The sequence below is a fragment of the Trichomycterus rosablanca genome, chromosome 18 (genome assembly GCF_030014385.1).
Source record: "Trichomycterus rosablanca isolate fTriRos1 chromosome 18, fTriRos1.hap1, whole genome shotgun sequence".
In the NCBI taxonomy this organism is placed as follows: Eukaryota; Metazoa; Chordata; class Actinopteri; order Siluriformes; family Trichomycteridae; genus Trichomycterus; species Trichomycterus rosablanca.
Window position 1 is genome coordinate 7518172 of NC_086005.1, and position 14306 is coordinate 7532477.

Here is a 14306-nt window from a genome sequence, read left to right on the forward strand (position 1 = left end):
CCAAATTAAATTTAGCACACCATTTAATATATAGAATAGTATTTTGGACACAGCAGCTTTTTACACCGTGCAAATACAGTAAGTGTTATACTGATATACAGTACTATGTAATACTGTTTATCCATTTCCTTGATAATCATTAAAATAAAATACAATACAGATAGACTCTGGACTTATGCAAACCACATGAGGATGAAGTGGTTAATATAAATGAATAAAAAAAGGAAAAAATCCAAATAATCCAAATAATCTCAAATCACAGCCACAGCTGTAGCACAAGACCATGGTTTTTGCTGATTGGATAAGACGTTTGTTGTGTTATCTGTGTGTGTGGCATCAGAACACGAGAGTGCTGGCTGGCCTGCTGGAGTGGAAACTTCGGCTGTGTGCTCACATGTATTTGGTAGGAAATCAATGTGACAGTTGGCCTGAGGAGATGCATCACACACCAGCGAAGCACAGGCACAACCGTGCTTGTTTTTCAGCTCAGAAACCATAAAACAATCCTGAAATGAAATTTCAGAGTGAAATTCAGAGACACAAGTGTTAATCCAACAATCTCATGGTCCGGTGCCCAAATGTATATGATATACTGATCTGAACTGTATAACAAAATACAAATAGTTGTATATTAAACATAAACATATAATCTGATAACACTTTATACAATCCTGGTTTAAGGATGTGCTGCATAATAAATGTTTGTTGGCTGATAATGTAAATTATATGGGTTAAGTAAATGGTTTTAAATAAAGGTACCTATTTGATTACTACTGAAATGGGCATATAAACATTAAGTGCTTGAATCATGTGGGGTAAGCAAACAGAAATAAAAATGCCTTCTGCAGATTGTGGCATCTTAGTAAAGTTTTGTAACAGGAATGTGGTTTTTTACACCCTTTAACTCCAGTACGTGTCAAAAAGTCACAGAAATGCTGCCCTCTTCTGTTAACCTGAACTACATTGTTTACGTATGTACATGGTTTGGTCCCCAGAATCCATGTTACTATGCAGCACCTATTCACTCGCAAATGTATTATGTATTGCAGTAATAAATAATAGGTTGATTTACCATTAGAATGTATTGTAAGATGATCTGTGAAACAGACTCATGTTGACTAATATGGGAATTAGTCAACATCTGACTCAAGACACGTCTGTTCCACCCAAATGTAATTCTCAACCAGCTGGTGAATGCTACGATGATGAATTATCACATAATGATAATTCAAAGCAATAACTGTTAGAGTAGTGTATCTATAACCCAATACATTAAGGCAATTAAGGTTTTCCCCAGTTTATTTGGCTTGTGCTTGTGAAAAGCTGCGCTCTTTCATTCAAAAAGTATTTTTGAGATCAGGCGCTTTCGATGGATGTGAAGGCCTGGCTCAGAAGGCAATGAGGTCAGATGTGTACATGTTGTACTTTTTCGTCTGTTTTAAACAGAATTGTTACAACTACTTTTCACAAATATGTTTGGTTTGAATAAAATCTGCATCATTAAGTCAAAGTACAAAATAATTTTGTAAATATTAAGTTACTGATTAGAGTTGGAGTTTTATTACTTAACTGGAACTGGACCTGTGCTTTTGATGTTGGGATCAGAATTTGGCATAAACACAAGACAGATTGGATACGTATGTTAACAGTTCAGGCTGTTGGTGTACTGATGTGGGGTATGTTTTCTCTGCACACATTTCAGATTAACAAAACAGTTATTTCCTTTAACCATGATCATATTCACCGATCAGCCATAACATTAAAACCACCGACTTGTTTCTACTCACTGTCCATTTTATCAGCTCCACTTACCATATAGAAGCACTTTGTAGTTCTACAATTACTGACTGTAGTCCATCTGTTTCTCTACATGCTTTTTTAGCCTGTTTTCACCCTGTTCTTCAATGGTCAGAACCCCCACAGGACCACCACAGAGTAGGTATTATTTGGGTGTTGGATCATTCTCAGCACTGCAGTGACAATGACATTGTGGTGGTGTGTTAGTGTGTGTTGTGCTGGTATGAGTGGATCAGACACAGCAGCGCTGCTGGAGTTTTTAAATACCATGTCCACTTACTGTCCACTCAATTAGACACTTCAACCTAGTTGGTCCACCTTGCAGATGTAAAGTCAGAGACGATCACTCATCTATTGCTGCTGTTCGAGTTGGTCATCTTCTAGACCTTCACCAGTGGTCACAGGACGCTGCCCACGGGGCGTTGTTGGCTGGATATATTTTTGGTTCGTGGACTATTCTCAGTCCAGTGACAGTAAGGTGTTTAGAAACTCCAGCAGCCCTGCTATGTCTTATCCAGTCATACCAGCACAACACACACTTGCACACCACCACCATGTCAGTGTCACTGCAGTGCTGAGAATGATCCACCACCCAAATAATACCTACTCTTTTTAGTGGTCCTGACCATTGAAGTACAGCATGAAAGGAGGCAAATAAAGTATGTAGAGAAACAGATGGACTACAGTCTGTAATTGTAGAACTACAAAGTTCTTCTATATGGTAAGTGGAGCTGATAAATTGGACAGTGAGTGTAGAAACAAAGGGATGGTTTTAATGTTATGCCTGATCGGTGTATAGCCAACCATTGAAACCAATTTCTGCTCTGTATTAAAGAAAAGGTTTGGTAATGTCAAACAAACAACATAGTATAACATTGCTTCAGTAGTTAATTGAAAGATCAAGTATATATTGTAAAACAATTAAATTAAGCAGTATAAAACAAAATGTGATTTTAAATTGGGTAGAAAACAAATGTGATTAATGATTAACTAAAATGTAATGAGTTTCATTAACCTTATTGCATGTAATGTAATAGCTTGCATCAGAATCAGAATCAGAATCAGAATACTTTATTGATCCCCGAGGGGAAATTTCAGATGTTACAGTTGCTCAGATTGTATATATGTATTAAGAATATTAAAAGGTAAGAATATATTAAAAAGTAAAGTAAAGTAAAAACGCTCTTAAAATAAAGTGGCAAAACGCTCTTAAAATACACTTAAAACGCTCTTAAAATAAAGTGGCAGATGCAGTGGTGACATATATTGCACTATTTATGATACAACTATCATATTGCACGTATTGTAAGGTCTATTACTTAAGTGAGGAGTTGTAAAGTTTGATGGCCACAGGTAGGAACATGTAGTAATTGTTTTAATGATAGACCAAGTCAAATGCCAAATGTTTAAATATGTGACAAAGCTGAATGTAATAAATAAATTTGAAATTGTTGAATAGCAATGTTAACAATAAAAAGGCTGTGAAGAGGGGTAAAAACGTCCACAAGATGGAGACTACAGACTGTATTTCACTACAGTTATACCGTATTAACTGATTTGCTGAAGACAATACAAGTGAAGCTCTGCTGTGGAGAGAATCAGTTAAAGTTATTTACAGACTTAAATATATACATGGATAAAAGCAAACACTTGACTGTTAAGATAACCGTTATTTAATGAGTAGTTTTTAAGTTTACCTGTCAACAGGAGGAGATAAAACGTTTGGATTAAGCATTTGAGGTGGAACATGTTCTTTTTCATTTGAATTGTTCATTTTTGTTTTTTCTTTAACAAAATAGCCCCACAGCTAAAGATTATTTTTAATATATCTTATGTAAAAAAAGATAATTTCCTAAAATATAACAACTGTAAAAGTTAGAAAGAGGCTTCCAGTACTGTTTCAGGAGGAGAAACCAGAAGCCATTGTTTTCTAAGCATTTATACTCAGTTTTCCCGCTCAAAAAATGACAGTGATGTGACATCACTTCCTGTTTAAGTAGCTATAAGTCTGAGTGAAAAATGCCTTTTAGTTTAGTTTGATTTGGAGGCTTAAGGGGAAAATGCTGGACCCTTATTTATGCTTTATTTGTGAGTGATGAAGCATTTTTTCCCCTCCTTTTTACATTAGAATTTGCACTTACTCACTTACTTTGGCATCTACCCCTGTCTCTTGTGCCACACCATTACAAGTGGATGAACTCAAATTTTAAAAACAGTTTAAATGTAAATAAACAAGTCATTCCAGCAGTTAAAGGCATCAAGTTAAAATGTATAATTATATTAGCATTTGAAAAAGCTGTTGTGTTTTGTACAATAAAAGTTTTGTGGGGGATGAATTGGAAGATATATGGCCAACTTAAAGAAGTATGAGGTATGGGCTGCTCAGTGGTGCAGCGGTAAAATCACACGCTAGCATACCAGCGGCCACACGAACAACGATAGGCCTGTTGTTCATATAGGGGTTGGGTATTAAGCTGGATAGGTACTCCTCGTAACTGATGCACTATGACCTTGGACACGCTAAAAAGTTGGGAGAAAAACGGGAGAAAATGCATATATATATATATATATATATATATATATATATATATATATATATATATATATATATATATATATATATATATATATGTATATAAAACTATAAATCCTGCATAGAGAAATTTGCTCAAGTTTCTAATGTGAAAAGTAATTATGCTTATGCACTCACCCAGTTCTGCACACTATAATCTCAGATTTTATGTCTTTAGGGGTTCTTTAAAATTCATTTTAGTTGCTTTTACTTTGTGTCTAATTATGTCTTCTCTAATTAAAACACCTTCAAAGTTCAGACAGAAAATGTTAAAATCAAAGTTTAAGGTGATCATTTTGTTAACTTGCACTTTGCTTGTGGTTGTTGATTCAGTATGTGTGTATTTACCATGTTTTACCCTAAAGTGAACCCATATCACTCTGGACTTTGTTGTGGAAGCTGAACCAAACCTCGAGTGACCATGAACAGACTGCAGATAAGGTAACAATATGCACATGCTACCAAAACCAACGCAAGACTCGCTTCTCTCTGAGCGAGAATTCCCACCGGAGAGTCCAACAAAGCTAGCATTGTATCAGCCAGATATGTTAACTCTCGCCCAACAGTCACTCACAACCAGTGTTTTATAGATTGTTCATGGGATCTGTAACAAGTTGTTTTGGTTTGGAGTTTTGTTACAGCAAAGGAGTGAAAATAAATCCTGCTGCCTAAGACTGAAGGTAAGCTGTACAACCATGAAAATAAATTAGTGGGTGCTTTTATGACTGCTGCTACTGTCTAGTCAGTTCTGTTGAAATGTTGTGAGAGAGATGTGTAGCGCTTTAGATCTCAAGGGCATCCATCAGCTTATCAGCAAAACTGTGAGTAGTCACTATTTCAACCACAGCTTTGTTTGGACCGCTTGCTGTCCTCTGGCATGCCTCTTCCTATTCTTTTTTTCTTTCAGGTCTATGTATAATCACTAAAAAGCAGTTTTTCATTGATTCCTTTGTAGTGACTGCTTTATACTGATCAGGGTCGTAACCTGGACAGTGCACTAATTTATCACAAGCTATTTGCATCTGGATTATCTCCAAACCGGGCAGTATAGTGTTTTATGGACAGGTGGATTGAAATTGAATAAAACTGAACATTAATAGTCTAATTTTCTGTAATATAAAGCAAATAAAACACCAGATTAAAATGGCATTATACCAACAGTCAAACTGCATCATCACCTGGACAATCTGTCTACAGTATATTAAGAGGGGGATGAATTCCAATGTCTATCAAAAATTCCTAAGAATGCTGTAAGGTCATCTGTCCATGGTTTAAAGCAGAGATTGAATAGGGTTATGCAGCTGGACAAGGGTGCAAAATGTATTTAACTCGAGTTCTCTTTCTGTAATAGATTTTGTTTAATGATCTGAAATCATTCTGTGTATTTCAGAAAGAGATAGTTATTTTTAAACATAACTATTTAGAACTCTTAAACATAGGATAAGGATAGGAAGACGCTTAAGGCTTTACTTGCATTCCAAAAGGAGTGATAACCTTCTGCCAAACAGCTACCATAATCTCAAACATTTAAGTGTCGGAGACTCAGGCATGCGATGTGCCTTAGTAACTGAGCCCAGTGTCACCTTGGATGTGTCCTCTAGGAGTGATCAGACATCTGAAAAGAATCTCAAGAATAAAAAATATGTAGGTTAAATTAAAAACAAAATGATCAAATCTTAATAAAATCAAATCTTACATAATATGGGTACATAAGCATGTTATAAGTTATTGTTTGACTGCTTTGTTTAATGAAATAGTTAAACATGTAGCTTTGGTGGTGGCTTGGTGGTGCAGTGATCTAACATGCTAGCACACCACTGTGGAGTGTTTGACCTCAGAAGAGCTGCCGCCCTGGCCGGGAATCCACACAAACACAGTTGGCTGTGTTTAAGGGAGGGAAGATCAGACAAGGTCCCTTACCATTTCCTCTGCGATATGCGATCAACTCATTAGCAATGGGTGGGAATGTCTCAATTATTCAATAACTAAGAGTGGTCTCCACATACCTCTGGCCAAACAGTGTATTTCACACTTATGTACAAGCCCTATTAACAAACCCATTTAAAACGTGTATGTTTATTCATACTGTTCCTACCAGACATGCCACTTGTTGCCCTGCCATTTATTTTGGAGTTAAGGGGCTAAATGCAGCACTGTTGTGTTGATGTGACCGGAGACAGCTGGCCTTCCAAACACACAGTCACACTCCTACTGGTATAAATATCAATAGATCACTGCCCGAGTCAGTGCAGGAAACATTTTTACAGAATGCTGGTGCTGGCTGCCATGGTCACAGTTACTAATCTGCATCAGAGTAAATATACAATCTGTATTAATGTCTACACTGGGTGTAATTTGTAAAGTATAGTTAGCAATGATAATAAATTATATACAATAAATAAAATAAATAATTCAAAATTGACAGTCCCTGGAGTCTAAGGTGTAACTACAGTTTCCAGGGGCCGTGATCATTCAGAAAGCTCCTGAAAGCCAGACACATACAGGAACAACAATTTCCAACTTCCTTGTACTCTAGCATGTCTTGTCATTTTTACAACACCCTCTTTAATTGATCGAGGAAGGTAGCACAAGCTTCCGCGAACATGGGTGAAGTCAGCAGACTGCCTCTTTACTCCTGCTAGCTGTGGATTCTAATAGAGAGCTTTAACACATACAAGTGATTATGCTATACTGTATGTCATTGTTGCTGTCTTGACCAGGCAATAATAGTTGATGTTGCAGCAGCAAAGAAGTGATGCCCCATCCAGCCCTTTTTTCTTTGAATATGACCAGTTGGGTCGAGTGCATGACTCGGCTGGTGGCACCTAAAAATCTTGTGTTTCTGGGTGGTCAGAGAGCACATTAATCTGTTGTGTAATCCTCTTTAGTTAAATATTCAAACGAGTTAAAAGCTCATATTTTGTGGCTGTTATGTTAGAATAATTTAAGCTATGACATCACAATTTATTGTATGAAATACTCTAAAATCACAGTATTATCTGCACTGAACAGTAACAGTATATAACAGAATATATAACGTTCTATCCAGTTAATGTCTCTTTATACTTGTCATTAATCATTTGAGCAGCTTGTTTGTTTACATTTCCCCCATTTCAGTGTGAACTTTCTCTGTGCGAGATTGGTGTAGATACTTGTTTCTTTATGGAAAGCTTGAGGTTTATTAGATTAGGTCACATTTGAATCAATAATGCTAATTGATAATGCTCATGGGCAACACGGTGGCTCAGTGGGTAGCACTGTCGCCTTACAGCAAGAAGATCCTGGGTTTGATTCCCAGGTGGAATGGTTTGGCTTGTTTTTATTGCCCCATGTCCACATGGGTTTTCTCTGGGAACTCTGGTTTCCTCCCATAGTCCAAAGACATGCAGTCAGGTTGAGTGGAGATACGAAACATGCCCTGGATGTGAATGCATGTGCTTGCCCTGTGATGATCTGTCCAGTGTGTTTCCTGTATTTTAATGAATAAATGATAATGCTCATTTGCTCACTAAACATCTGTCTATAAACCTTATACAATCAAAACGCTAAAACGTGATTGTCATAATCCTTTCATGAGAAATATCACAGAAATGTGGTTCTGCTTGATGAATTTATTGGAAGTGTTTACTGTATTCATCTAGAAACTCTGATCTCTGATATCATCCTTGTTGTAGGATGATGAGATGTTGTATGGTAAATAAAAGGGTCAAGGTTAGAATATTGTCTGTAGTAAGAAATGAAGACCCCTCCCTCTTGTACTTGATGTTCTCTCTCTCCTGCTGCAAAATTATCGGATGAGATGCTCGCCGCTCGCTTCCACCCAGCGCCTGACTGATTCGACAGTACACATCTTCCTTACTTCCAAAAACTGAAGAAGACTGGGAATAGTGTAACAAGACGACAATACTGGGAGAAGAAGCTGGGAAGAGGCTGCCGTGATGGGCACACCTCTAAGGAGCAAAGCCCCGGCTTCCGAGTGAGTATTTCCATTTTCCCATTTCCCTTGTCTGGAGGGTTGGACATGGTGGCTGGGTTGCCACAGCAACAGCAGCCGGGGCAATGGGAGGCTGATGTGAGGGATGCTTCTGTCGTCATGGCTTGCTGTGTCTGTGATGACTGTGTATGTAGATGCATGTAATCTCATTCCATGTGTCATGTTCTGCTGTGGTAATAAATGACTGGGCTTGTCCAAGGTAGAGTCTGAATTTGGTAGCACGGTGAGATATTTAGACTGGCAAGGAAAGTGGGCAGTGTTCCGCCTAATACTGAAGGATGTTAAAATGGGGCGTTGTCTCATGGTTCAGTCTTTAGATGCAGGCATGTCTGATCTGTACAGTTTTTATACATTGTCTTCAAATGTAGTGTAAACTATCAAATACTACATATTGTTTTTTTTATCTGTGCTTTCTAAATGATTCATAAACTTACTAAAGTCACTAAATCATTGCAGATGACAGTACAAAAAAGGGTTGTGGTGGTGGAAATAATAATAAAAGTAAATAAGTTATTGGCAAGCCCATTTATATTTACAATTAACATTCCTATTGAAGTAATAACATTTACATATTACTTCTAAATGATTAATATATTAGTGTTATTTAGCTTTTTGATTAAATGGTCACAAATTCTAATATTTTTTTTAAATTCTATTATTTAATTTAGATATTCGAATTCTAATATCTAAATTGGTCACTAATAATCTAGGGCAAATGGAATGCCCTTATATGTGATACACATTTACAGTACTTTTTTTCATCCACATGTCCTGGCTTGAGTGACTCTGAAACCTGGAAGGTCAAGACCCATTGTCAAGGGCTTAACTGTAGCTGATTGGCCTACATAGGGATTCAAATGCACAACCTTTCTAATGAAAGCCCAAAGCTTTACCCATTAGACTAATCAGAATCAGATTTATTGGATACACACAAGGAATTTGGTTCTGGCTGATGGTATCTCTCTAGTATAAATACAGTATGCAAGCAATTAAACATTAAACACAAAATATACAAACTATAAGACTATATACAAGCAATATATAGAAAATGTATAGATGTGTCCATGTACTGTATGTATGTACAGTATTCAGTGAACAATGTATGTATGTACATCTCATGTACAGTGTGAGCTCCAAAAATGTGTATGAAGCTTCCACATAGGAGTGGAGGCTGTTATAGTTGTTAAGCGTCGGTCAGTTATGGTGTGTGGATTTTAAGTGTCATGTCCAACAAGCCCATTACAGTGTTCAGATACTTTTGGTCATGTAGGTTATAAATAGGGACAAGCAGTTTCACACTCATCTTTAGTTTAGCTTAATTTTGGCTTTTTTTGGCTCCCTGTGCATAAAATAAAGAGGTCAGTCTGAGTAAAGCTTCAGTTTATAAACACATTTTACATTTAATAACATAATTAAAAATAAATTCATGTATAGGCCTGTGGGTGGCACAGTGGTTTAACTAGTAACATGGGTGCCACACGAGTTGGCTGTGCTAAAGTGCTTCTAGGTGTGAGTGAATGTGGTGCCCTGCTATGCCCTGCTATGTGTTCAGGCCACATGCCTAGTGTTTCTGGGTGGTGCTGGACCTACAGCAACCCTAATCAAAACAAAGCGGTTACTTAAGATTAATAAATAAACACTATAAGCTAGTGTTACTGTAGCAACCTGAGCTGGACTGTGTTTTTCCTTAGATTAAATCCAATAATTGGCAAAAAGGATTGGCAAAAATAAACTGAAATTAATTAAATTATAATTAAACTTTTTTTATTATTATTATTAGATAACTTCTCCAAGGCTTTCATATAAAATCACATGGAGACAACTTCCACTCTGGTGTAGATGAGAGATTTTAATAACAGTTTACAACCGTCTACATTCAGGTTACAAACCAGATAGCTTATATCATATTAGCATGCCAACTACGCTATTGTAACACTATACTGGGAGCTACAACTCAAGAACCCATGCACATGTGTAGCTACAAACTGCAGGGCAGTTGTAGCCTAGTGGTTAAGGTACTGGACTGGTAATCGAAAGGTCGGTGGTTCAAGCGCCACCACTGCCAGGTTGCCACTGTTGGACATATACGCTTACATTACTGTAAGTCGCTTGGATAAAAATGTCTCCTAAATGCCTTAAATGGATATGAAAATGGCAGAAAATGGATTTGTAAGATTATCTGTAAATCTCTACAATGTCTAAAAAGGATAGATTGTGTGGTCGAACAGCGTAATATAGTATTCAGTCTCTTCAAGCTTTTCATACCTGGATCGTATTCCATTCATTATGGCACACTCTCTCAAGCTCTGTCAGATTGCATGGTAAGTGCCTGTAAATTGCCATCTTCAGGTCTCTCCAAAGATGTTCAGTAGGTTTTAATGTGAACTTTTGCTGGACTACTCAAGGACATTCATGCTTGCCCAAAAACCACTCCAGTGTTTATATTATAGCAAAGTGGCTGCTGTCGAACAGCTGCTAAGAACAACTCAAAAGCCATCTGAGGAGATGATTAGGGGCAAAAGGCTCCCTCACAACCTCTCTGAGCTTCAAGGATGTCAGTAATGTATGGTTTCCTTTAAAAAAGAAAACACATGTTTTGAGGTGTTCTTTTTAAGTAAAAATGATTTTATTGGTATAATGTAATCATGAACTCTTGAATCAAATGCCTAAGGTTCGACAGTGTTTCTGAAAACTCTCGTTCATTCATCCCAAATGTGTTATGTAGGGTTGAGTCCGGGGCTCTTTGCAGACCACTGGAGTTCTTTAACACCAAACTAAGTTATTAACTAACATGCTTTGTTCACAATGGCCCAGTCATACTGGAACAGAAAAGGACCCTTCCCAAAACATTGCTACAAATCTAGAATAACCAATCAACAGATGAAAAAATAACAGTGCTTTAAGGATAACTTTTTAATGACTGGCTAAAAAACACTTTATGATGCTTGCCCTGCCTCTACAATGCCCTCCTCTGCCCACACATTAATCCATTAAAATGGTGTGGGCTGCAGGTTGGTCCGCAGTGGTAAAAGGTTTTGAAACCCCTGCTTTATTAAATGGTAACACACAAATAATTCTTTTAAATCATAAGTACTTGAAAGACCAGTGGCATATACCATAAAGTTTAACAAAAGTCAATATAAAGTTTAGTTTTATTAAAGGTTCAATATAAATTCATATTAATGCCTATCAGAGCCTTAATGATTAAAATAACAGACAAGAGCATAGAAACCAGAGTGGTTTAATAATGGTAATAATGGTTTAGTGGTCATATGATGTATTTGAGTAATGTATGTAAAGTGATTAGCATGCCACAGAGCACTAATGACCCTTTGACACCAGTAAACACTGACCCTTCGACCCTTGGAGTTTGCCCCTTGTCTCCGTTTACTGTCTGTGAGAAGCCTTTCATGCCGGTGAGAATCTTTTTGGAATTCTTTGAATTCCTTCAACTGGATATCCTCAAAACAGGCAAAGGGTGAATTTGCAATGCTTGCTTGCCTCTAGGTGTGAGATTGAGTGAGTGGATGAATGAATAATACAGTGTTTATTCAGCCTTATTCCCAGAGTTCCCACTGCAGCCTTAATCAGAATAAAGCAGTTAGTGTAGTGAAGTGTAGTCATTACAAACTTTAATAGCAGTAAATATGAGGGATCTTCAAAAAGTTTCTGCACTTTTATATTTTGGTTGGAAACAGTGAGGGTGGGAGGAGGAGTAAATTGGTGGTGTCTGAGAGACTGAGGGAGCATATAGTCTGGATTTCCACCTTTTTGGACACTCGAAGCTTTAAGGGGAAGAAGATTTTCATGTGATGTGAAAACAGCGGTGCATAATTTGCTGATGGCATTAAAAAGTTGGTACGATGCTGGGGAAAAATGCATCGGAAGGTGACTGTGTAGAAAAGTGACGTAATATGTTTTAGAATTCCTAATAAATAGAAAGTGCGAAAACTTTTTAAAGAAACCTCGTATTTATAACAAATGATATTAAATCATCCTTAAATTTTTGCTATCATACTGCTGAATGAACATGATCACCAAGGATTTTCATCATTTACCAACTGAACAGCAGCAGTAAAGATTTAACTGAGAAATTATAAATAGTATGGTGGGCCGCTCAGGCGGCGCAGCGGTAACACAGCGCTGATCATCAGCTGATCTCGTCTAGTGTAGTGAAAAGATGCATACGGCTGCTGCCCACATGTCGGAGGGGGTGTGGGTTAGCTTCGTTCTCCTCAAATCAGAGCCGGGGCCGGCATTAGTGGAGAGGAAGCATGACGCAATCGGGCAATTGGACGCGTGAGTCGGGAGAAAAAAGGGGAGAAAATGCATAAAAACAAAAATATAAATAGTATGGTGAATCAAACTTGTCACATTCAAACTCTGATGGAGTTATAAAGTAAGTCCATTATTCTTTAGTAAATTGGGTTTTTGATTTTCTCAGTTATACATTCACTTTTTATGTATTCAACGATTTCTGGTAATAGCATGGGCACTATTATAGTATCATATTATAGTATCATAGTCTGTCTGTAGAAAAATGTAAGTAACCTAAATGCAGCATTACAGAACCGTTGATGACTCACCATTATCTGCTACATGTAAAAGCTGGGTGAATATGTTAATGTAAAGAGTAGAGAAAATAAGCCTTTTTAATTATAGGACAATTTGTTGAGCATTATCTTTTATTAAAAGCTGTGTTGCATTTACTGACCGTAACACTCTGTTAATGTCTTGGTGCTACAGTTTACAGGTATGCACTGGAGAGTGTAGGTAACAGCTACAGCACTGCAGCTGTCACATTCCAGCCTTAAATTAGCCTGAGTTATAGGATTAGCCACAAACAGGACACAGAGATATTCAGCAGTCTTTAACAGCGCACTCCACAAATTATGCATATGATCCACTTTATGGTTAGAGTAATGCAGCCAACATGTTGTTGTGGAGCTTAATTACATCAGTGAGTAACTAAATGAATAGCTTGTGCAACAATTACATTTACACTGTATATAGCAATTATAGTGTATCAGACAAGGCGTGATTTTTAGTGTAAAGTTTGATTCTTAGTTTTACAAATGCTAATTATTTAAAGTCTTAAAAAGTATTTACATATATTTATTACCCTTGTGGCTCCAGTACAAAAACATGTGCTATGTGCTTACATTTTTGTCTGACAATATTCTGACCATATTGTCTACAATTTATTAACATGCACTTTAGTAATCTGATATTGGGACAACTCAGTGTATGTAAGTTGATCAACATAATTTCATTCAGTGACTTCAGTGTGTGAAGCTGTTGGTTTTCAGTGGTCAACCAGCTTTAATTAGCATAGTTATATTGCTAATTCTCTTTTTTTATTTTGTTTATGCAATTTCTCCCATTTTTCTCCCTTTTAGTGTGTCCAATTTTCCGATTGCGTCATGCTTCCTCTCAACCAATGCCGAGCCCCACTCTATGCTATGCCACGTCCCCCCCCCCACCCGAAACATGGGCAGTAGCCATATGCATTTTGTCACCTACACTTTGACGAGTGCAATGCGGATCAGCACTGTGTACGGAGAGACACACCCTGACCTCTTTTCCCGTCTCTGTGCAGGCGCCATCAATCAGCCAGCAGAGGTCGTAATTGCATTAGTTATGAAGGAGTTCCTATCTGGCTTAATGCCCCACCCCTATATGAACAACAGGCCAATCATTGTTCATGTGACTGCTCAACCCAGGCAGGCAGAGCTGAGACTCGATACGATGTATTTGAGATCCCAGCTCTGGTGTTCCAGCGTGTGTTTTTACCACTGCGACACCTGAGCGGCCGTGAAATGATTTTGCTGAGCACTTGAGTAGACATATTTTATCACAAACAAATAGTAGAGGGCCACTTCTGAAGCATTAGTGATACTGCCCACCTTTAAATTTAGTTTAGTTTAGTTTGGTTTAGTTAGT

General features: G+C 37.5%; 1 protein-coding gene across 1 annotated transcript in view; it reads left to right on the top strand.

Moving 5' to 3' along the window:
- Positions 1–5070: 5070 nt before the first annotated feature.
- The window catches only part of LOC134332791 (PALM2-AKAP2 fusion protein), a 101518-nt gene continuing 92282 nt past the window's right edge, over positions 5071–14306 (top strand). The window contains exon 1 of the mRNA XM_063014598.1: positions 5071–8345. Within this exon, the coding sequence (XP_062870668.1) occupies positions 8308–8345 (38 nt within the window). The 5' untranslated portion in view covers positions 5071–8307. The remainder of the gene's footprint in view (positions 8346–14306) is intronic.